Source organism: Perca flavescens, chromosome 21, assembly GCF_004354835.1.
Source record: "Perca flavescens isolate YP-PL-M2 chromosome 21, PFLA_1.0, whole genome shotgun sequence".
In the NCBI taxonomy this organism is placed as follows: Eukaryota; Metazoa; Chordata; class Actinopteri; order Perciformes; family Percidae; genus Perca; species Perca flavescens.
The window spans coordinates 6,324,601-6,348,909 of record NC_041351.1 but is presented as its reverse complement, the minus strand read 5'-3'; the positions used below and the strand labels follow the sequence as shown (position 1 = coordinate 6,348,909).

The window sequence follows — 24,309 nt, the reverse complement described above, 5'->3', positions numbered from 1 at the left end:
ACTTACAAGTCTGAGGGTTTGGTGTCTGATGTTTCTACTGCAGTGAGGTGTCTGTGACTCAAAAGGCATTCAGTGATAAGAGAGAATGACTGTCAATCACTGCTAAATCAATAGATGACAAATTAATGGCAGCCATAACAAAAGGCTGAAAGGACGTCGTCAAACAATCAGAAGTCTGTGCAGCTTGTAGATACGCGTGAGGCACGGCTAACCTGTTACCAGTAGCAACCAGTATTTGTTTAACTTTTCATTTAACCTGAAAACAGCTGCTTAAGTCATCATTTTTGTTAGCTGAAATCATTGCTGTACATTTTGCCACAGCAAAAAAAAATCAATTCATCTGCCATGTTTTATTTGAAAAGTTGCTAATCTTTACTTTTTCGGGCATTTTAGGCCTTTATTTCCATAGGACAGATGAAGACATGAAAGGGGAGAGAGAGAGGGAACGACATGCAGCAAAGGGCCGCAGGTCGGAGTCGATCCCGTGGCCGATGCGTCGAGGAGGAAACCTCTACATATGTGCGCCTGCTCTACCAACTGAGATAACCCGGCCACAAGTTGCTAATCTTAATATTTTATTTTCTGCAGACCGTTACAGCTGACAGAGCATCAGATGTTACTTTGGTTAATTGATTGTCTAAAAGCCCAGTAGATGAACTCTAATGTCTTCAGGTTTGATGTAAAGACGCAGATTTGAAGGATAGGCCAAAACCAACAATGTGTTAGTCCGTCTCCCAATACTTTGACTTCCCTGCCCTGTCTTTGGCACGCAGCCCCAAGCCCATCTGTGGCAATGGTAAATTGTTAAAAAAATAGCTCACAAAACACGCAGTTCCATTTTTTTTTTTTAAGGCTCAGTAATTTCCTAAACCGGCTGGGCACTGTATTTGTTGTCAAACGTAACTCAAACAGGAGGAAATAGTGCATTTGTTGGGGACTATTTTTAGCGGCGGATTAATCCACATTTGGTGCTCTAGTGAGTATTTGTTGCATCAGGACACTGCGTGTGGGATTGATTCAAAATAAACTACAGTGTGTGTGTTCATGGTAATGAGGGAACATGTCACCCAGTGCAACAGTGGGGCTCACTGATGTTTTATTGAACAGTTTTTTGGATAACAATGGAGCTCTGTGGCACAGAGGAAGCTGACATATCAGGCTTTGATCAACATAAAATACTTATTAGATAAATTGTTGGTTTTGGTCTTTTCGTGGAAATTGTTGACAATGAGAAAAATCTAGAGAATCACAGGTGTTACTCTATAAATGTGAAGCTTACCTTGAACCTCTTGTCCAATCGATAGGCCGGCCCATTTTCTCTGTAAAGAAAAAAAGCGAGGGATTGATTTAGTTTCATGTCTCATCATAGGGCTGGGCAATATATAGATATTATATCGATATCGTGATAGGAGACTAGATATCGTCTTAGATTTTGGATATTGTAATATCGTGATATGACATAAGTGGTGTCTTTTACTGGTTTTAAAGGCTGGATTACAGTAAAGTGATGTCACTTACCAGACTGTTAAAGCTGTTCTATTATTTGCCTTTTCCCCATTTAGACATTATGTCCACAAGTGTGAAGATATTTTGTTAAAGCACAAATTGTCAACCCTAGAATATTGCCGCAATATCGAAATCGAGGTATTTGGTCAAGAATATCGGGATATCTGATGTTCTCCCTATCGCCCAGCCCTATCTCATCATTAGCTTTTGTTCGAGGGCAATAAAAAAAGGCAATTGGTAACAATTTAGCCACCAATGAGGCAATTACATTTTTCAGAAGAACAAAGTTATCAGACAAAGGATAGCTATATTTTTTTAATTAACAACACTATGCGTTTCAGAGACATCAGTGCAACGTTCCTCTGCAACATGGTCTTATTTCACAACAGTCCTTTACACTAAAATACAGCAACTTTTATCTATATTTAAAACATCTTCAATGGTCTACTTTTTTAACAGAAAGTAGTTTTTCAGATGTCAAATAGGAGTCTATCAATCAGTGGATAATATTGAATGACTTCTTGTGGTAAAATAAGACCGGCGTCTGGAGGAGGTTACAGTAGTACCTGTGTGCCGTTGTGGCTGCCATAAAGACGGAAGAAGAGCAGGCAGAGGAAAGGCGAGCAAAAAAGGAAAAAGCAGTAACAGTTTGAGACAAAAGAAGAGGTCCATGCAAAGAGCCCACAGATCAATATGCAAGAAGACAGCATAACTTTTCCCAGAGAACATCTTGACTTAGTGACTGTCAAGGTTTGAAAAAATAGATAAATACAAAGTTTGCAATGTTGATGATCGTACAGTTTGCTGAATTCAACCTCACCTATTAAATAAATGTATTATTTAGAGAGACAATATAGGCATACATTGATATCTCATTTTATAAGGAAGAACACAACACCAATCACTGCTGAGGACATCTGCAGAAAACAGTTTAGCAGCGATGCACAGCTTCCATCAGGTGACGCAGGAATCATTGAGAACATGTGGGACAACTTGGCTCTTAAAACAATGAAACCTACCTGTAGCAGGCTGAAGGCAATGGACCCGAGGCTAACACTGGGATGGCTCTTCAAGGTGAATACGTACTTGTGGGCTAAATTCCGCACAGTCACATGTCTGCATTAAGTGGAACAATAAGGAGACAGAAGGAAAGGATTCAGTGTGGTACAGATCTAGTGTCAGCCCATGTGTTAACTGTTCTTCCAGAGGGAATCCCACTCACTGTTCGGTCTGTGGCTCCTTATCATTGATGACGGCACAGTTGCTTAACGACAGTTCGTCTGTTGGGCATCGAGCCACGCGCATCACCTGAAAATAGAGCAGAGAAAAATGAAAACAGTGACTCCGCTGAGAAATTAATATTTATAGGCAGTATGTGAATGAAGTGGGTTTTTGAAAGCTGCTACTCCACATTTAGTAAACTACTAAATAAGCCATTGAAGGTTCTTTTTTTCAGTCCTATTGAAGCTATTTCTTTTTAACTTATTGGCAATGGATCACAGTTTATGGTAGAAAAGGGCAAAAAAAGTATACATATTACAAGAACTCCTAGTGCCACAGTGGAAGAGCCAGTATTGTGGACTGTTAGGGATAATCATTTACAGTGTTTACAGTCCATATGCATAGATCCCAATACAGTTGGACATCTACAGAGAAAGGCACATTGTGTACTTCAGCCCCCTTGTGACTTTGCTCCCCTTCAGCATCATTGACATATATATAATGGACCAATAGACCCCGTTGCTCTGGATGGAGACCAGTGAAGGCTATTAGAAGCACTTTTCTGGTGATCTCTTGCTTTACTGAGCAGCCTCCGACTGACAGAGAAAACGTAAATGTGACGTGAGCAACGTATCTGAAAGTTGTAAGTCTTCTGGTAGCTGTGCCAAGAGAAATCTCAATCATTCCCAATCTTACAGAGACGGAGAGTGTAGGTATATGTAAGGAGATAACATAAGCACAGGCTAATTATTGCTAACTAACATGCTAGTTAACATTAGTAATTAAACCTAAACAGCTAATGTAAGTCTAAACTGCCTGCGAGCTTCTCCTGTACTGTACGGTAATTCCTCTACTGTCTACAGTAAGTCTCGTGGTTATGACACAATCGTTAGCCTATTTTTACAAAAACGTCTTCTACGGAGCCATAACGTGAGGTACAAGGTAATGGAGCCTTTTATACATTGTCGTGTTTCTTTAGAAATAAACGTTGGACAAATAGAGTCTTTAAACACTTCAGATGTAAAGTTATTCACAGTCAAGTGACGCAAAAAAAAAAATGGCGGTCAGTGGAATGCTATCAAGAGGTGATCGCTTTGTAGCAACAAAATGGCGCCATCGGAGGTTCGCGTTCTGAAGCGAAGCTTACCCCCTTGTTAAGCATAGAGACCAATCACACAAAACCACCATTACATGTCATGCATGTTGCCATGGTGATCCCTCTACACGGATAAAGCCTCTTGAGACCTTCAGGACACAGGAAACGTCCTGCTAGGTCTGATGCTCCTTAAAGTCTTTCTCTAGTCTAGGTTTAAAAGTGTCTGTATGTCCAGTGTAAATTTAGCTTCCTCTGTCTCTAACAACCATTAAGATGAGAGATCTATCTTTGGTGATGCAATAGCTTCCATTAGCACTGTCAAATGTCCATTGTTGTTTGCTTGTGACATGAACGTAAAGTATTGTCAAACGCACAAAGCGCAGACACAGAGCAGTGTTGCAGAGGTTCCTGTTGCCTTTCCTATACGACATGATGGATTGCTCTGATTCTCCAAACTGCGGAGCAATTGGATCTGAGACATTCAGAGATACCATTATGTGCTGCACACACAGTGGACTTATTTAATTTGTATTGACTTTATTTCTGCTTAGCCTTACTAACTTGTGAAAGGAATTCCTTTATGTTCAGGGTTTTTCCTGGCTCAGAATGGGCCGGGGCGACGCTGATTCCTACGCAAAGCTCAGCATTTATCAATTTGAATGTGAGCGTAGGCTGCGATAAAAATCTCACGTCTGGTCTGAACTCGTGTACGCAAGTTTGAGTCAGTGTGGACTTGCGGTGCAGCATATAATCAGTTTAACAGGAGAAGGAGAAGTCATCAGTTGATCACTTATCAGCAATGGCAGATCTGGCTCTTTTAGAAGACCTCTATGAGCCGGTGCAACAGTGCACACGTACGCACATGGGCCACGGTGGAGCACTCCATTGGATTAATTAGCAGATGGCTCTGTCTTGCATCAGCGGGGGGGGGAAGAAAAAGTCTATAACACTGTTTTAGCCTGTAGGGTTCTGCACAACATCTCGCAGGAAAACAAGGTGCCATAAATGTAGTGATAGAGCCAGATGAGCCGATGCCCAGAGAGCAGAGTCCAGCACAGCCCCAACTGGGGCTATATGAATGAGACAGGATATTATTCCTTGCTTTTAAAAAGGTAGCCTATAGTGTTATGTTTGGCAAGGATATTCAATACAGGAAACATGACGATGCACAACATTTTTATTTATTCTTCAGGTTTTTCGTTTCTCTTTTAAAGTGTTGTTAATGGCCACAAGTGAACGATGAAAAAAAACACGAGTAAAATAAAAAGACATTGCATAAACTCCGCTACGGTGTGTTAAATATATAAATATAATAAGTACTTAAATATAGGTACACCATGTAGGTCTAAGAGATTGCAATATAAGCCTGTATATTACTATTAAGACTATAGCATACGTCAATGGTGTATGAATTAAATAAAACTTAAGCTGGAGTCCGATTTACCACGGCAACAATGTTGACTGCATGAGTGATCTCTTTCCATTCCGCATTCTTTCTACAGCCTTTAATAAAAGTTTTCAGGCTGCCAAATAGTACATGTTGGTGCAAATCTCCACCTCTGAAAAGTGCTGCTTCACAGCCGGATTACGTCTCGCAATGACGATCATTTCCAGCCGCTGCATTTATCAATATACGACCATTCTTACGCTCCGATTGGTGTGATACGAACGTTTCATGAATCACAAGTGAAGCCTGTAGTAAAATGATTTCTGCGCTCATATCTGCACTGGTTTCTAAGTTAGGTTGATAAATGAGGGCCACTGAGTGACCGGAAATGTTGAGCATCAAACACTTAATTTCCTGCATTCTGATACATTTTTAGGCACCAATTTATGGTGAAAACATCTTTATCAAGGTAGGTATGTTGTCAAGGAAAACACAAAATCCTGATGGCAGGTAAAAATTGAAAATATAATGGAATATAATGCTGGAAGGAGGCTTTCTCATCCGGGACCTGGGCCCGGGTTTTTCACATGCTGCCTTTTAAAATTGTGTTATTTTGTATATTTGTAGTATATATTGTAGATTTTACATTGTTCGGCATTCTGTGGACAGCAAAGGTAGAATTTCATTGTACAGGGTAGGGGTGCATGATATGTCGACTCAATATCGTTATCGTGAGGTCACGTTGCGCAATATATCGAAAGTGTCACGATAAGTATGCAATATTTTTTTATATTTATTTTTATTGTTTCTAACAGGCCCCTGTTCTGTAGACATGGTCGTTATTTATTTATTCATGTTGTACCAGTCAGTTGAAATAAACCTTGTGTTGTAAGAAAACTTGTTTAATTTGTTATGAATCTATTTTGATGCGTTTTTCTCTAACTTTTATCGATATCGAATATTCATAATCAATATCGCAATATCACATTTTGTCAATATTGTCCAACCCTAGTACAGGGAAACATGTTTCCTTACTGTGCATATGACAATAAAACCTTGAACTTGAATGATGAGCTAAATACAAAATATATGATGCTGTCAGGCAGTGTGGAGAAAGGTGGTTTTAACAACCTTAAAGCTACTTAAGGGGAAATGGGGAAACTGGATGTTAAAGAACATCATTATATCTAGAGGAAAGCTGCAGCTCTTCTATCTCTGCTTACTCCGTGAGTGATTTACTGCCATTGCCTCACACTGAACTACTCAACAGACAGCAGCAAATCATCATGGGATTGCTGCAATATTGTTTGAAAACAGTCTGACCCACGGTATTAGCTGCTGGCTGGGTTAACCGGCATCCCGATAGCTATGATGAAGCAAGCAACTTTGTGATCCACTGTGATGAAATGTCTACCAAAGGTTCGCCTTTACTTGGCCTCAACTGTTCTACAATGCAGCCTAGACCAAATAAAAGTACCAACAAAAGTAGATAAAGTATGGTCTAATACAAATACCTAAGAGATTATAAGACAACTAGCATTTGTCTGTGGGATGGAAAACTTCACAGTATCGTAGATTTAGATTAAACCAGTTTCAATTAGGCAAATAAGGATAAAACCACACAAATACTTATCACTGTTCAGTGGTGACACTACATACATTAGCAATATATATGCCCATGGATCAATGTAACCAAGGTTAAAGGGCATCGACTATGCTTACCAAATAAATCAGGAATGAAGTGGGGACTTAAAATAACACCAGGCCATGATGCACGTCATTATTATGTATTACATGTACTTTCCCTGTCATGAATAATGGGCTTGGTGGTAAATTGTATTGTATAGTAGAAATGTAATTTGGGAGATGCTCTCGTGAGGGCTACACACATCACAGAACTCCTCATTCTCTGCGGATCAAATTTAAAAATCAACCTATTAAAATCAACAATACAATGGGAGTTATTTGCGAGGATACGGTCAACCCAGTCATTTAAAGTTATAAGAAAAGACCAATCTAATTAGAACCGTTCTAATTAAGTTGCAGCAAACCGATAGAGATGCATATGATGGCAAGAAAGATTAAACTTAACATGCAAAATTGTTCGCAAAGTTTCCAGTTTATTAGGTACACCCAGCTACAAGTCCCTCTACTCCATTAGCTGAGGAAGACAAGTGAGATGCGGTTGACATAAAGCTGGGTGATAATGAAGAAAACAAAATATCACAATATTTTTTACCAAATTCATCAATGTTGATATTGCTGCGATATTGTAGGGTTGACTTTTACAAAAAAATTGACATTTTAGATCCTTATTCATCAATAATGTGGATACAATGACTAAGTGGGTAAAGGCAAATAACAGAACAGCTAGAACAGTCTAGTTAAATAACATCACTTAACTGTAACGCAGCCTGTCAAAAAATGAAAAGACAACACTTGTGTCAAATCACGATATTATGATATCTACTCTCATATCGATGTCGACATAATATCGATATATTGATACCAGGCCTAGGTTGATAGCTCAAAAAAGTTAAGGCTAGTGGACCTTAAGTTACCATAAACTCTCTAAACTAGTTTAAACATAAACTGAAATCACTCATTGATTAATCAACTGACAAAACATTAATTGCAGCACCATTGCGTCATTTTTTTAAGAAAAAATGCCAAGAATATGTCTGCTCCAGCTTCTCATACGTGCATATTTTTAGTTTTCTGTGATATTAAACTGATGATTTTTGATTTTAGGCTGTTGGTCGGACAAAACAAGCAATTTGAAGACGCCACGTCAGGACATGTTTCACTATTTTATGACATTTTATAAAGAATAATAATCTAAACAACTGTTAATTGCAGCCATAATAATAACAATTTCAATTAAGGTAGGACTTATTGCAGGGCTGTTGCCTGCAATACTTTTAACTAGCTGTACCTAATAAACTGACAACTGCGTGTATGTGTAAACAGCTGCATAGTGTAATAATGAAAAACAGTTAGCCTTCTTTGTTTACACTGCAGCTACTTGAAAATTGCTCCCTGATGTAAGGAGTTAACTGAGCATTCAACATCAGTCCAGTTTATCTCACTGCTCTGCTTGCTCCTTTTAGCCATTTAATGCAGTTAACGTTACATTTCCTTAAGAGTCATCGTTGGTGTAGCTAGCCTCTCAAATCGGAGCTATATTTACAACCTTTAGCAGCAGTTTTACATCGAAGTCAATAACAATATTGACAATACCATTTAACGACTCTGGGTGCTCGGTGGCTAAACTACCCAAGCTGTTTCACATTTTAATTTACATCTAGCACTAGCACAACATGCTAGCAGTGGTGGTCACAAGATACTCCATTCCTCTTCCGGACTGCCTACGAAGTTTTGAATGACATCTGATTCTGCCACACAGGCTAGTGCTGTGCTGGCTCACTTTACGTGTAACAAAAAAAAGCTTCTAGTCCTTTAACTACACGTTAGGTCTAGTATTCAATGTTTTCTGTTCGTGGTGTATTTAGGTTATAATATTCGCTTCAAATAAACTCACCTGGTCGGTCATCTTTGTTTGTTTTTTAACTCCTGCAGAAAGGTTCCGCTGACAGAACAACTGTAGCGTTGAGAAAGTGACGTGTAAGAGGCGGGATCTGCCGACGCGTTGTGACGTAATCACGTACAAGATACGTAGATAAGTGAGAGATGTACCAATGGAGATGTAACCTTACATATAAATGTCAATGGATGTAACCCAATGGATGTAACACTTATTAGCACACAACAAAATATGTATTTTATTAATTGTTTATAAATAATAGCATTATGAGGGATTATGTTGCTCGTCAGATAAAGCATGTATTTAAATTAAATTTAAACGTTGCAATTTCCTACTTATACTATGCAAAGTGATCAAACTATACAACTTTAACATGAATCGACTGGTTCTTTTTGGTAAAATGTCAGAATCAAAATCAGAAAAGGATTTATTGCGAGGTAAGTAGCACTTACCTCGCAAAAGGGATAGCACTAGGAATTTGCCTTGGATGTACATCCATAGAACAAAATATTCTAAATGTCTCCCAGCTTGTGAATTATTCATTTTTGAATTTGGAAATTACAGTGAATCTCTTAAACATAAGAAATGTGTAGAATGTTTAGCGCCAATTTTCACAATAATAATACTCAATTATAACGATAATTTTGTTTTACTTATCTGTGTTTTGTATTTCCAACAAAAACCAAGAATGAATACAATGGTTAATAAAAACAAATGATTTATTTTAACTATTCTGAACATCAGTTGGACTTGTTCTAAAAATGTTTGAAATTAAGAACCACTTGTATATTTAATATTAGTCTGTATCGAAAACAATCATACTTTATTTTTCTAGTTAGGAAATAATTAAGCCTGGGGATGGCTGAGACCTTATATTCACATTTCTAAAATGTAACATGCCAATATAATTAAATACATTTTTTTTTAGTTTGAATTAGAGGTAAAGTTAAATCTTTATTTTGGATGCACAAACTCCTTGAGGGAATATTTGAGTCTTGGAAGTGGTTTCCTGCTGGGCAGCTACATTTAAAATGACATGCTTGTGCTTTTAAGTATTGAGGGGAAAAAGAAGTAGAAAATCCTGCATTTTGTGGCACTTGTTTGAACACTGGTGTAAAGAATCTGCTCCGATAAATGGTAAAGGCTTGTAGAACCAAGTCTGTTGATGCGGTTCACAGATGCTTTTAAGATAAACTTGGTCATAAAGTGTTACACAGTAAAAAAAAAAGAAGAAAAAAAAACACATCTGTAACCAAGTTTGACAACATGGGTTTGGTAATCATCATGCGGATTGTTTAAAAATCAAAATAAAAGACAATCCAAAGCTGTCCGTTTAACTGATTTAATGCCCTTTGATGTGAGTTTCCTTTCAAATTAGTGACATATAGCAGCAGGAGGAAGATACTCTTGGGTGAATTCGGTAATTTGAAAAAAACACGTTAATTCCTGTTTAAGAACTGTGACTGCTTAGATACCTCCCCTTTGACTTGTCCTCTGATTAGCAGACATACTTCCACTTAACTCTTGTATACATTTCCTGGGTCACACATTGCCAATAAACACTTTGCAACATGTAAATCCTCAGTCTCCTAATCCTCAAACTGTAAAACAAATATGATAGCTGAGTGGCCGGTAAGTTACCACGTCAAATTACCATCAGCAATTTCTTTTGCAAGAGACAAGACAAAATCCTTAAAATACAAAATATTTATTTTGAAAATGTCTTTATAAGAGTTAAACAAAATAAAACAAAAAAAATCAAAACCCAAATCAAAACCATACAAATTGTTTGGTTACTAGCATACCACACTAGTGCTAGGAACTAACAATGGAGAATTGCTCAGTCAGGGGTAACTCACAGACACTCAGAGGCAATGAATACATCTCCACCTCTGCCCTTCGATTTCATATTGCACCCAAAACACTGAGGCAAACAGAAGCGCCCAAAAAGGTGGCACTGGTGGTGAAATGGCATCCTGTCTGTTCTATAAACTTACATATCCAGGGTGGGCAGACATGTAGCAAACATCTGATTTTTCTTTTTTTTCCTCTTCTTTTTAAACAAAAACACAAAATCCAAAACAAATAAAGTGAGTTTAATACATATCTGAAATACAGTGGGGACTGAACTGTTGGCATTGATATGGTGAGGGAAAAGAGGGGAGCTCTTCGACAAATATTCAGTATCCCAAGGAGTATCCCAACCTTCCAAAAACTAAACAGTGTGCTTTTGAAAGATATGGACAAGAGAAAGCCTCGTTTCTGCATACGCAGTAGGTAGCAGAGTCTAGGCCGCAGAGGTCAATGTTGCACCTTAGAGGTTGCAGTGGAGTCAGCTTAAGGCTTGGTAAGCCCGACCTTATAGCAGATATAAACATATATGTATTCTTAAACCTTTTATTCTTTTTATTGTGGTTGTACAATATTCCCTGATGGCCTGATTTGGCCGCTGAGTGTTATACAGAATCCTGAAGAGATATCAAAATCAAAGAGGATAAAATAAACAAGAGAAGTGATGAAATTGTCCATTGAGGGAAAGGAGGGAGGGGGGAAGGGGAGGGAGTTTGATGGGGGAATCCTGTTTGTTGCAGTTTGTGGGACTTTTTGTTGCACTCCCTTGTCCCCTTCTTAAAATGTTACACACGCTGGTCAAACACACAGTTCCTCCATCGCACTGCCGTGGCAATCTGCTCTGAGGACGAAAGACAAAACATTTAGTAGAGACTAAAAGAGAGAGCACAAAGACAATGCTTCTTCTCTTCCTGAAATATTTGGTTTGTACCTATGTCAGCTTCTTGGCTTTGTTGTAAAGTGAATCCACGACTTTGCTCATGTTCTGAATGGTTTCCAAGGCTGCTTCGTATGTTTTGTCCACTGGGGGCTCTTCGAATATGATCAGGACACCTTCACCTTGATCAAGGATTCCTGCAAAAATATATATACACACAGTACAGTGAAGACTCTTGCTCTGCCTGTGAAGTGCATAGGTCTTATAGAAACAGACGTTTCCAATTAACCTTTCACTAACCGTGAAACTTTTCATCCAGAATCATCTGTGATAATTTCCTCTCAACATCCCCCTATAAAAAAAAAAAAAAAATGAATACAACCCACATTTTAAGAGATATAAATGAGGATTTTAATACTCAGGAAAAATAGGCTAACTGCAAATATACATACCTTTGACAGTTTCATTAGACCCGATATGTGTTCTATCTGAAAACAGAAGAAGAGGCATATCAAATAATTGTTAAAATGATGAACAAGAACAAGAGCAGATTCTCATGTCTGGAATGTCTAGAATATGGAGAGAATGCCCCAGCGTTCACTCTTAAAATAAAGACAATGCTTAGGGACAGGAAAATGTAAGAATTTAGGAGCTGGTAATAAATGCTGTTTCATAGTATAATACTATAAGTGACATGTTTCCTTTGTAAAGAGAAGCCTCGCACGTCCTTACCTGTGCTCTGGAAAAGGGTTCGATGACTCGGATGAGGTTTTGTTCCAGCAGGTTGTCGTACAGCGTGGCCAGGTGAGTGTTGATGATGGGATCATCCCTCAGCTCCGCTCTGTACTCGGTTAGGGCCTGGAAGATGCACAACTACAACAGTCAGCCAATTTGTGTGGAAGCTAGCTAGCTAGCTAAAAGTCAGGGAGCAAACGTTTGTGCGTGTGTGCGCTGCACATATCACCGAGCAGGCAAACTGAGAAGTAGCTAAAGAGAAAAAGACCAAAAAAGGGCTACATGGAGGTAGCCTTTGTTTGTTGGAAAAAAATGAAAATCCATTAACACAGATTTGATGAGACTAAAAAGGATTCTTACCTTTTCAAAGTCTGCTAATGATCGGTTCTTGCAGGCTTGGGCAACACATTTCAGTGCATCTGTCTGGATGGAGGACGACAAAAAATAAAGATTAATGTCACTTTTTTCCCTTTAAACATCTTTTATTTAGAGAGTGTAGATCAATCAGCGAACCATACATAGATTGCCTCTATAAGACGTGCATATACTCGCCACAGCCGACCTGTCTCGCGACAGTGTGACGTCACGGGAGCGCCCTAACTATTTATACTTGGGCAGTCTTCTCCTGAACAGAGGTGGCGCAACTGAAGAAAGGCTACCGACTTTGCTATTTCTACGGACTAGAAGAAGAAGAAAGCTAAACAACGGCAGAACTGGCAGCAGCATTGACATCAATGCTTCGATTTGATTCGATGACCTACTTCGTCAGATCAAGCCTTTCATTCACCATAAAAGAGCTCATCTTAACCCAGTAAGTTTACCAGAGAGACCATTCCTTAATCCTACTTTTTGTGTAAGCAGCAATATTTAAGAAAAATAAACTGATTTGGTGGAAATTGGTTTGCTAAAAGGTGGAAACAAATGACATCGCTGCTTTGTGTGATCGGCTAGTAGAAAATGATACTTGCCTGTCGGCCAGCATATCGCAGGCCCAGTTTCCCGCTGATCAGGCCTTGAACCTCCTCTGGTCTGAAACAGCCAAAAAAAAAAAAAAAAAAGTATAATAAGATATATAAACTCAGTAGTGTTAAAGATTCAAAAAGGCACCATGTGGATGTGAGAGTAATGAATTTTCAAACCGTAAAGCATTGCACGTTGAGTTTAAGCACTACTCACGAGTTGAGGACAATTTTGCACAGGAGCATATATTTGAGTGCTGTGACGGCTTTGGGGCTGTCGATGGAGTCGTAGCCCTCGAAGGCCTCAAAGAAGTAGGAGTAGGCCGTCTTCCAGTCCTTCTCCTCTGCTGCGTGGATGATCCCTGCAACAGAGATGACACAGCAAGATACCGTCTGTGAAACGCCAACAAAAACTGGAGAAACTCGCTGGGCTGGAGATAAACACTGTAGCTGCTATGTGCTATTGTACGATTCAAAGAAATGTTAAAACCACCGAAGAATTTGCCACAAACGGCATCTTCTTTTCAGTTCACACTGTTTTGTAATGTCACAAATAACTATTGCCGTGTTCTATTTACCTCGGAACTCGTTTTTTTTACGAGGTCAAAGTCGGAAAACCGCACCCTGACCTCGTATTTACAGGCTCGGAACTCGTACAACCTCGCAGTAGCCCGAGTTCAAAATCCAACATGGCTGCCCCCTGTATCAACAGTTGTGAAAGCTGCAGTAACCTAAAGTTATAAACACTTCTGTCTTATTTGTGTCACTAAATCTCACACAGGCATGTCCAACTTCTATCTGTGGACATGTTATTACGCTGTTTAAATGCACAAAAACCGGAATAATGCGTTATCAACTGGTTGCCAACAATAGCTAACCGGGCTAGAGCTAATGAAAACAATGAAAATCTGACTTTTAAATAGAACGCATTCAACTCGGGGGTATGACGTCATTCCCAGTTGCGGCTCCCGAGTTCCGAGGTAACTAGAACGCGGCATAAGATACTATCAGGCCTCGTGGCTCTTCTGCATTCACGCTGTTAAACACAAACTGTGAGAGTTTGAGATGGTTGTCAGCATAAAAACAGCTGAGTCGCTGAAGATCACACCAGATATACCTTTTTCAATGAACTGTGGAAAAGAAGAGTTGTTTCATGGACTTTTTTTGTCTTATTACTTTTTATTAACTCATTTAAATACAGTAATTACTATAAATATAAATGTTAAGAATTTGAATTCCTGGCACCCCCCAGTGGTAGTATCAAAAGGAGAAAATCAGGTAGACAACAGGGACTGTCTCATCTTGACAAACCAAGCTTAACCAAGTTATCAGAATAATCTGAAAGCTGCTGTAGTCACATAAAATAAACAATACTTTAATTCTGCTATGACCATTATGTAATAATTGCCATAGCCTGTCTATATGTGTCTATTAAAATGTTACACGATGGATTTTGTAGTTTTTTTCTATCCTACCAAGGGAGCAGATGGTAAAGCTGTTAAATAGCAATTAAATCAGTGCAAATAACCACGGTTATGTGTTATACAAGTTACTTTTCCATAGTTTCAATATTTTCTGTGATACTAATACTACAAATAATTTAAATACTGTAACTGCTAAATTCTCACTTTCACTGTTTTGATAAGCGCCACCTTGCTGTTACCCCATAGAACCTAAACCACTTTAGCCCAGGTAACTGTTGGAAGTTAGAATAGCGAACACATCTGACCTGACTGCATGTCCAGAGCTGCCTGGAGCTTTGGAGGGCAGTAAATGCCGTTGGCGGTGGTCCTGGCTGAGGTGAGGGCTGCGCGGGCCTTGGGCAGGTTACTGAGAGCGTGGTACGTCTTACTTTCAAGCAGCTGAACCTCTACCAGAAGAGCTTTGTCATCCATCTTTTTCAGCTCCTGGAGCAACTGGGTGCCTGAGGGTGAGAGAATGACAGAGTTAATGTCTTGCACATTACCTGTTGCAATAACTTTGTACAACATTCAGTAAACAGCTTGGGGGTTAAGTGTGCAATTATAGTCCCGATACGTGCGGTTCTTTCTTGTTTCTTCTCTTTAGAAGTAAAATCGTGCCCACATAGCAAGGCCAGACATTTGTTCAAGTCTCTGAAGCAGGAGACAGATGCTGCTATTTACCAAAAAGATAAAAATGTGAAGTCTCTATACACTCACCAAGCGCCAAGGCCTCCTGGTATCTTTTGGTGTCAAAATAGAGTGAGATCAGTCGTCCCTGAAAGAAAAATAGTTCCATTAAAAAAAGCAGAGAGCAGCTGTGCCAATCTAAGTGGATGCCGCATTACATTAATGCCTGCCGAGACTACTGTCGGAAGACTAACATGTTTGTTAAATGGTGCAAAATAGCAGGTCCGAGGAGTTGGACACACAAACCTGATGTTCAGCACCAATGCTTTCAATAAAGTCTTCATTACATATCTCAACATGTCATGTTGTCTACAGATAGGCGGTGAAATACAAATACAGCCCCTATAGCTGTTCCTCAAAAGAGTAATTAACTGATTTAAGGTGGCTCTTATTTAAGCACGAGGACTTCTCTCCCTCAGCCTGAGCTCATTGTACATACTAAAACACACAGAGCTATTTACAAAGTTTCCTGTAATTCTTTTACTCCTGTCACACTCCTCATGTTTGTCCTGAGGCAAACCATGGCGCTTGTCTGAAGAGCGTCCCTATTCTCAGCTTCACACATTTATACAGGCCACAGTTTCATTACGTAGTTTTCTTCGACACTCTAAACATAGAACTAATACAAAAGTATTGTTGATCCTATATTTTGTATTTCAGCCAAAAGCTCCAGATATTCCTGGCTTTGAGTGTGAACCTGCTGGCAGTCATTTGCCACCAAACACCTTTTGGCAGCTATAGCAGGGCGATGTCATCATCTTTTGTTACTTTCTTCAGGCAAAGTTTACAACTTTGCTTAAATCACATATATCAAGTTTCCTGTGTTCGTTTGGTTTTAACCTAAAGTAACGCCACAGTGGCGGTGTTCCATATCTACGAACAACCAAATGCTCCACCATAATCTGTTTAAAAATCACAGCGTCTGCCACTCCAGGAGTCAGGAAATGTTACATCTGATCCCTTCCACGGCTTCTATTTATGTTTGGGGGATACAGTATCAGTTTTGTTTTCACTATCATTAAACATAAAAGCTGTTATACGTAGGCGCCAACTAGGGCTGGGTGAGAGGACGAATACATCAGCTGTTGGTGATAGGTTATATCCTATATTTCGCCCTCATCAGCTATCAAGTCATGACAAAACGACAACATAATGCAAATAAACCTGACAGCATAATAGTGGCGCTATACAGTAAGTTGTTGCAAAAAGCTTTAATAGCCTGATAACCGTTGCCAACACGATGTCATTTTTTAGCAACTCTCCACTGAGGTTCTCCAAAATATATATCACAAGGGCTTATGTTCCATTTGAAAGACTTTATATTTCAGTGATATCCAGTTGTGTACTGCAGTTTTCCTCTACGTTATATACAGTACATGAGCTATTCTCAGTTAAAAAGGGGTGGTGTTGACTAGAAGGAAAAAATGGATCTACATTTATTCCATTTGACAGCACCCACAAGTTTATTCTAGATCCGTTTACCTCCAGGGCCTGTCGTAGGAAGGTTCTCTTCTCAGCCTTGGCCCACTCAATGCATTCAAGACACAGCTCAACCTCCTGCCCTGTTGCTGCCTCCATGTCAAGAAAGAGGTCCAGGAGAGAGCGGACCAGCCGGGCCGCCTTGGCCTTGCTGATGGAAATCAGAAAAGGCCTCACAAATTTCAGCAGACCCCCTAGTTCTGGAGACGGCCACAAAAAAGAAAAAGACAAATATTTCAGAAAGTGGAAACATAACATAGAACAGGTTCCATTAGTTTGTTTGTAGGCTTACTTGGGAAAGTAAAAACAGGCACAGAATGGAGCCCAATCAAAGTTTGACCATTACCTGCAGCCTGTCCTGACTTGGCCAGGAGTGTCCCCAGCTCCAGGATGCTCTGTTCTTTAACCCTGACAGCTTCCTCATCGTTCTCTTGGACATCTCTCCTCACTGTTAAAGAAAGGCAACACGTTGACATCGGAAAACAATTTACTTATTTAATCCTCACGTTATGCAATGTGTACATTCTAAACAGTCTGCCAAAGTGAGACACTCATTTAATCAGTGTGAGTCATGGACTTTTTAAGCTTGAGAAACCACAATCTGACTTAGTCTTGTCATGGTTTTTTGATGATCTCTTTTTAAATCATCCCAATATTGGCTCCCTGTATCTGACAAATATGGATCCAACTAACCATACTGTTTAGTCCAGGGATCTTCAAAAGGGGGTCCGTGACCCCTAGGGGGTCCTCAGAGTCAATGCAGGGGGGCCTCCAAATTATGGTTACATTTTTTAAGTTCATTTCAAAAATTAGGAAAGTCCTAAAATGAATCAGACATATTACTAGCAAATATAAATGCCAACTGATGATAGGCTTACTGGCCTATAGGTGAGGTAGTCACTAAGGCCATCTACAGATCCTAAGGATTCACAGTGCCACATGTATGTTTAACATTAAAACAAGATTCATAAAATCATTCCAACAACTATTTTAATAGCTTAGTATTGTATGCAATAAAAAAGGTATGTAGAAAGGTTTTGGGCCCAGTTTAATATGAAACATTGTATACAATATATGTAGTAGAGGGTCCCTGCACTGTCTCTCTTCCAGTTAAGGGGTCCTTGGCTAAAAAACGTTGAAGACCCCTGGTTTAGTCTGAGAAGAATAGTGAAAAATGCAGATCACAATGTTCTGGGGTTTTTCTTCTTAAAATAGCTTACTATGCCCGACAGTCCAAAACCCAAATATAAATCCAATGTATTATATAAAGCATTGAGAAGCAGCAAACCCTCACATTTGACGTGGAATCAGCTTGTTTTTGCTTGATAAATGACTTAACTTATAACGCCTATCAACATTTAAGTACTTTTCTGTCAAATTGCTAATTAAATAATTTACTCCACTACTGAGAATTACATCAATGTTATGTCACGACAACTAATATATTTAAGAGAAGTAAACAGTGAAGCCAGCTAGTAGGCTGTAGTGACAAGGCAATTCCAGGACAGTGAGAAGACTTTACAGTAACGTTAGCTACATATCGTAACGCAATTTCCATTAAGCTCTGCGTTTGCGCAACCATACACCTACAGGCTGCCAAATAGTAATGAGTTACGTTAATCAAATATGTTGTAGCTTTATTTACTCTGTCAGAGAGCTGCATTTGACTGTGTTGACGAAATTGGTTGAAGGCTTTTGACAACAAGCTAAAGATGTTAGCCAAAATAGCAATCATGCTAACATGACAGAGTCTTCAATAGTAGATGCTAGATCGCACCCGGGACACGTGTCGACGTCAACACGGGCATACTGCGCAGGCGTCAATACACTTGTTTGCCGATATTGTTAATTTCTCCCCATTCCTTTTGTAACATGTTCGATTGTGTAGCATTTGGTTTAGAAACCTTTATTGGTGATTCCTTACGGTAGAGTCAGTCTTGCGCTGCAATGACAGAGGGGGAAACCCGAGTGTTGACGCCTGCGCAGTACGACAGTGTTGACGTCGACGCGTGTATCGGATCCGATCTAGCACCTACCGTCTTCAATAGAGCTAATGGTAGTTAGCTTAGAAACTGTGGGCAATGACACAACAACACAAGACCGAACTACACAGCCAAAAACACAACATTACTGATACATACTAACATATTTCACGCCCAGGCCTAAAGTTAGCAAAGTTGCTAACGAGCTAACTCGCTAATATCCACTAGCAGTTGCCGTTACCCAGTGTTCAACAGTGAGTCAGCACGGCACACCACCGGCTCTTGCTATTGAACGCGCTAACCTCGCAACCTGAGAAATAGGAAATAACGGGGATCAGAGAAATAGTGTCCATCTAAAAATCTCGGCCGAACACTTACCTATTGAATGTAGAATGTCGATAGAGGCGTCGCGATCCGTGCTAATGAGAGACTGGGCTCTCTGAAATTCAACCACTGCTGCAGCCGCCATCTTCCTTATTCAAATGCTTCTTGAATGAAAATACGTGCGCGGACTACGTTACCTAGCGTATGTGACGTCAGCGTGTGACTTGCATGTTGAGATTTAAAGGCACATGGGAAATGTAGTTACATAAAAAAAAAATGGGCCATATACATTAGAGGCTGCTTATCCTACGCATTTGATTTGTATGTGTGTGTACCATCCAACTTAACTCATAGCTTAGCTCGTTAATTTTGTCTTCAATTTTAAAGTAGTTCAAACACCATACACTTCATTTGTATAACATACATGTCCAAATCAATTGCTTGCTCAAGGCCAATATTTTGTGCCAATATTACATTGTTTTTATAAGAATGGGACACAATTACATTTATTCTGTGTTAATTTAAGGACTTATTAGTCTACTTCAGAAATACACAATAACTCCCATGTGAAACCATAGGCCAATATAATTAAACGGTAGCATCCAGCCTATAAGACGAACTAGGAACTCTAGTCAGGTCCTTAAATTAAAATATAAACGCAAACAAAATAACATATAACATAAATAACATAAGTCCACTGGGTTCACATGTGCGCCTGCTGTGTGTGGCTATAGGCTGAGTCGTTTCCCAGCAGAGACAGCACCGCGCACAAAGCGCAGAGCGGCGCCCCACCACCGCCTTTGCGTCAACCATCCTCACACAGCCAGTGACATAACACAACATCAGCCCTCGCAGCATCCGCATCTCACAGCCAGGAGGACCAGGAGCACATCTTCATCTAAGCATCCATTCCACAACTGCCTACCATCGCCTGAGCACCGCCGACACCAGGCGTGTTTATCCAACGCTTGTTTAGTTTTTTGTTTTTTTTGCCTCGGCTCGGATTATTTTCTTTGTTGCATTTATATTCTCGGAGATGGTTTTATGTTTTTATCGCGTCTTGTAAGGAAAACCAGGCTCGAGACGCGGAGCGTCATCGTTACAGAGCAATTATATTCTCATTGAGCAGGAGATCAGGTGAGTTATATTTTCATTTTTGGAACATATTGGTCATAAAAGTGCATCAGTTCATATTTGTGCATATTTGAAAACAGATGATGCGCAGCTATAGGCTATATCTAATTAGGAAAATATGGCACAAAACATGAAAGAAATTGGGATGTAACGTTATAGACAGTTTCATGCACCTTCATATTGTAAGATGTTATCGAATAGAAAGAAAACACGAGGATGTTCATTTCTAAGCCACCGCCTATTATGGCCAGCATTTTTATTTTGACGCAGACGCTCAGTTTCAGCACCATGGAGAGCACCCGATGATGTAGGCTACACAACACCTTATCGCAGAAAGAAGCCCAAAACGTAGCCTGTTGTAATTTAAGCCCAGTGAAGTCCCATTAAAAGCTCCTGTTTTGGAATTTTTCCACCGTTGACGAATTGGATTGATAACAGGGTGATGGAATGAAGGATCGAGCAGCTTGGATCCTGCGCAAGCGAGCAAAGTCGATCCATCGACAGTCGAATTCATAGGCAGGCTACTGCAGCGAGGACGAATATATGTCGTGCAGAGAAAGAATCTACATCTCTCTTTGTTTATCTAGTTTAAGTGGAGGTAGATTATATGAGCTTGCATTTGTGCTTTTATATGCCGAATCCTATATGCACCAAACGCGACCTTCACCTGTTATTAAGGTGTTTACGTTTCTGTCTTCCATTTTAGTGAGAGGGGTGGGTGGCGCGTGGTTCACTTTGACAAGTCGGCCATTGCCCAGAAAAATACAGTATGTCTCTCTCATCATAAATGTACGCATTTACCACATAGGATCCATTTAAATCAAGGATGTGGAGGAGAATTCCTTTGAATAGCTGATGCACAGCAATCACCCATCATATTATTTTTCTGTATGCTCGCTAATCTACTGCAGATGAAGCTGAAGCACAATTTCACACTAAAATGTATATAATGTTAGGGTTCTTGTTACATTGATCATTTGCAGCAAGAATAGATCTAAAGACTACTGTTTGGATTAATTAGTGTATATAGGCTGATCCATTCCACCGCTTACTGAGACCAATCAATGCTGCTAATAAGCAGAAACCACTCAGCACACATTCAGGGACCACAATGAAAATAAGTCTTTGGGCTTTATTGTGTCATCCCTGACTTATTTATGTATTTTAATGTATGGACACAGAGTAGGACTACTGTTTCATATTTAATATTTAAGTGGTCAAATAAAATCAATCAATCAATCATGAGAACATTGTAGAACCCATTACCGTGATGTTATCTGATGCAAGCTGAATAATTATAGATCTAATCTGAGATCAAATACATTTTGTTTGCAATTTGTAAATAACCATGGATAATCTGAAGGTTATTGATCCCTCACCAATTATCTTTCTGATTATTGATCTTTTCTGCCTCCAGCAGCGGCCATCAGGAGACGCAGACAGAGAGCTGAAATACGAGTCGGGGTGATCTTTATCCTGTCAGAGAGCTGTTCACAGGATCATTTCCTCCCCGGCCTTAGATGCCCAGCGGCAGCCTGTAGCCCGGGACTCCCAGCTCCCAGAAGCATAGAGGCTTTGAGACCTCAGGATCTCCCCTGGCAGACCCTCTTCTGACCCAGTGCGGCTGCAGCCCCTGGACGCCTCCCGACAGTCACCATGGGAACCGTGCTGTCTTTGTCGCCTAGCTACCGAAAGGCTGCTCTCTTTGAGGACGGCCCGGCCACTGTGGGCCACTACACAGCCGTCCAGAACAGCAAGAACGCCAAAGACAAGAACCTGAAGCGCCACTCGCTCATCAATGTGCTCCCGTGGAAGCGGATTGTAGCAGTGTCCGCCAAGAAGAAAGGCTCCAAGAAGGTGCAGCCCAACGGCACCTACCAGAACAATGTCACCCAGCTGAACAACGAGAACCTGAAGAAGTCGCAGTCATGCGCCAACTTGTCCACCTTCACCCAGGATCAGAGCACTCCCGCTCTCACCAAGGCCTCCAACAACACGGTATCGTCTATCAAGAAAGCCCCTCTGACCAACTCCAATGTGGCCCCCGGGACCCCTAAGAGAGTGATTGTCCAGGCCTCCACCAGTGAGCTGCTGCGCTGCCTGGGGGAGTTTCTGTGCCGGCGTTGTTACCGGCTGAAACACCTGTCACCCACTGACCCAGTGCTGTGGCTGCGCAGCGTGGACCGCTCCCTGCTGCTCCAAGGCTGGCAGGACCAGGGATTCATCACCCCCGCAAACGTGGTCTTTGTCTACATGCTTTGCCGCGACGTGGTCTCCTCTGAGGTGGCCACGGAGCACGAGCTGCAAGCCGTGCTGCTCACCTGCCTCTACCTGTCTTACTCCTACATGGGCAACGAGATCTCCTACCCTCTCAAGCCCTTCTTGGTGGAGAGCTCCAAGGAGACCTTCTGGGACCGCTGCCTGTCCATCATCAACCTGATGAGCGCGAAGATGCTCCAGATCAACTCCGACCCACACTACTTCACTCAGGTGTTTGCGGACCTGAAGAACGAGAGCCAGAAGGAGGAGGAGAGGAGCCGCCTGCTCATCGGCCTGGACCGGTGAGGGGGGAGGGGGGGTAGCAGAGGGTTCAGGGGAGAAGGGGAATACTCCAGTCTGGCATTTGGACAAATTTGAAAGATTAGTTGTGACGCTATTTATTTATTATTGTCCAAACTCAAGTGTGACGAGGCCAATCAGGAAGTATTTGACGTTTATCGCAACATTGTATCTAGTAAGCCTGAATCTTCAACTCTGGAGGGGTGGGGGAGGGGGCTCGGGGGAGTGGGGGAGGGGCTCAGTGATTTAGATGGATTTAGACTAGACAGTTTGCATTGAGGGATAACATTTGCAACAGTCACCTAAAAATAAGGCAAAAGGTCTAAAAAGCCAGAAGATTGTAATTATCAAGTTCTATTTTCAAACGAGCAAAGGATGGATTTTCTGTAAACCTGAGAATGAAAGCTTTTTTTTTGACAATGATATATAAACAAAAAAAATGCCAGACTTGGGTAAATCCTTTGCTAACTTATAGATATATATCTATATAAAATACTGAAAATCTTCAAAAAAAAAACATTTCAGGCAAAAAGACAAAAAAAAAAAAATTAAAAACATTAGAAAAGAAAGCGTACATCTACAGCAATGAATGTGGAGAGGACTGATGCTGCGGCAGCCTACCAGTGACCTGCTGACTGTTTGACGATGTGATGTGCACTGCCTACTGCAGGAGGGCGAGGGCCATCGCCTGACTGGCTTTCTTCATGCATCACGGATGATCAGGCACGTCTGGCTGCAAACTCTGGATCTCTGGAAGGCCAACACCACGTCCCGTCCATTAATACGGATACCACTGGAATCTTTTTTTTTGCTGCAATGCATATCTGAGAAAAAAAAAAAAAAAAACAGCAGGGGCCATCAATGCTGGATCCATATTTTTGTGGGTTTCTGTTCGTGACTCTACAACAGGACTTATACTGTATGCTGTATTTCGATGGACAATAAGCAAACACTGCATTGTGGGACTTTTGATAAGGAGGACAACAGCCACAGGACATATGATGAGAAAGACCTACTTTATTTTCATCTAGGAAAAAAAATTAAAACAAGTTAATGGATGTTTTACTCCCCAGAGGCTTACACCGATGGAGGCTTATTTATTGCTTTTCTGGAACAGGTTTTCTTTGATTTCTTTCTTTTTTTTTTTTACTTAGAAACGTAATGTTTTGCACGTGTGCCATGCAATTTTACAGTTTCCGGGAGGGAAGGAACAATTGTTACTGTTCTTCTTTTTACTTGATTTGTAAACCGACTGCATCTGCATTAGAGAATGCTGTGAACAAAGTGACAGTAGTTTATTTAGCTATGCTTGCTAAAATAGGCTATTTGTTTACCAGGGAAATTCTTTTTGTACTTTTGTCGATTTTGGAATGATGTTTGATTTTGTGCTTATGATTCAGCATAGAAAATGTTTTAAAAAAAAACAAAAAAAAAACAGTGCCATATCTTTGATGAAAATCCCACAGGTCTGAGAACACTCTGAAATACTGTACTGTTTGTCCAGC

General features: G+C 40.4%; 3 protein-coding genes across 4 annotated transcripts in view; 1 reads left to right on the top strand and 2 right to left on the bottom strand.

Moving 5' to 3' along the window:
* Positions 1-8,877, bottom strand: part of LOC114548567 (vesicle-fusing ATPase) — a 31,966-nt gene extending 23,089 nt beyond the window's left edge. The window contains exons 1-4 of the mRNA XM_028568554.1: positions 8,752-8,877; positions 2,729-2,814; positions 2,526-2,622; positions 1,280-1,319 (exon numbers count right to left, since the gene is read on the bottom strand). Coding sequence (XP_028424355.1) covers positions 1,280-1,319; positions 2,526-2,622; positions 2,729-2,814; positions 8,752-8,763 — 235 coding nt within the window. The 5' untranslated portion in view covers positions 8,764-8,877. The remainder of the gene's footprint in view (positions 1-1,279; positions 1,320-2,525; positions 2,623-2,728; positions 2,815-8,751) is intronic.
* Positions 8,878-10,082: 1,205 nt separating this feature from the next.
* psmd11b (proteasome 26S subunit, non-ATPase 11b) lies at positions 10,083-19,311 on the bottom strand. 2 transcript variants are annotated; one of them, XM_028567347.1, is made up of 13 exons: positions 19,166-19,311; positions 17,152-17,253; positions 16,809-17,005; positions 15,357-15,414; positions 14,906-15,100; positions 13,394-13,538; positions 13,186-13,246; positions 12,578-12,640; positions 12,215-12,340; positions 11,935-11,970; positions 11,783-11,834; positions 11,537-11,679; positions 10,083-11,446 (listed from the first exon to the last, which is right to left on the bottom strand). In XM_028567347.1, the coding sequence occupies exons 1-12, from the start codon at positions 19,254-19,256 to the stop codon at positions 11,537-11,539; spliced, it is 1,269 nt and encodes a 422-aa protein (XP_028423148.1). In that variant the 5' UTR covers positions 19,257-19,311; the 3' UTR covers positions 10,083-11,446. The 2 variants fall into 2 exon arrangements, with proteins under 2 accessions (XP_028423148.1, XP_028423149.1); XM_028567348.1 differs by having other exon boundaries at positions 10,083-11,441.
* A 2,590-nt stretch (positions 19,312-21,901) lies between these two features.
* On the top strand, positions 21,902-22,810 carry cdk5r1b (cyclin dependent kinase 5, regulatory subunit 1b (p35)). Its single transcript, XM_028568682.1, has one exon. The coding sequence runs from the start codon at positions 21,902-21,904 to the stop codon at positions 22,808-22,810; it is 909 nt and encodes a 302-aa protein (XP_028424483.1).
* Positions 22,811-24,309: the final 1,499 nt, after the last annotated feature.

What these genes read in the sequence shown, in the direction of transcription:
- cdk5r1b (XM_028568682.1), top strand. Translation starts at nt 21,902, where the DNA reads ATGGGAACCGTGCTGTCTTTGTCGCCTAGCTACCGAAAGGCTGCTCTC.
- psmd11b (XM_028567347.1), bottom strand. Translation starts at nt 19,256, where the DNA reads ATGGCGGCTGCAGCAGTGGTTGAATTTCAGAGAGCCCAGTCTCTCATT. An exon ending in TGCAAAATTGTCCTCAACTC is followed by an intron (nt 13,247 to 13,393) that starts GTGAGTAGTGCT and finishes TGGCTGTTTCAG; the next exon opens with ACCAGAGGAGGTTCAAGGCC. An exon ending in AACCCTTTTCCAGAGCACAG is followed by an intron (nt 11,971 to 12,214) that starts GTAAGGACGTGC and finishes TTCTGTTTTCAG; the next exon opens with ATAGAACACATATCGGGTCT.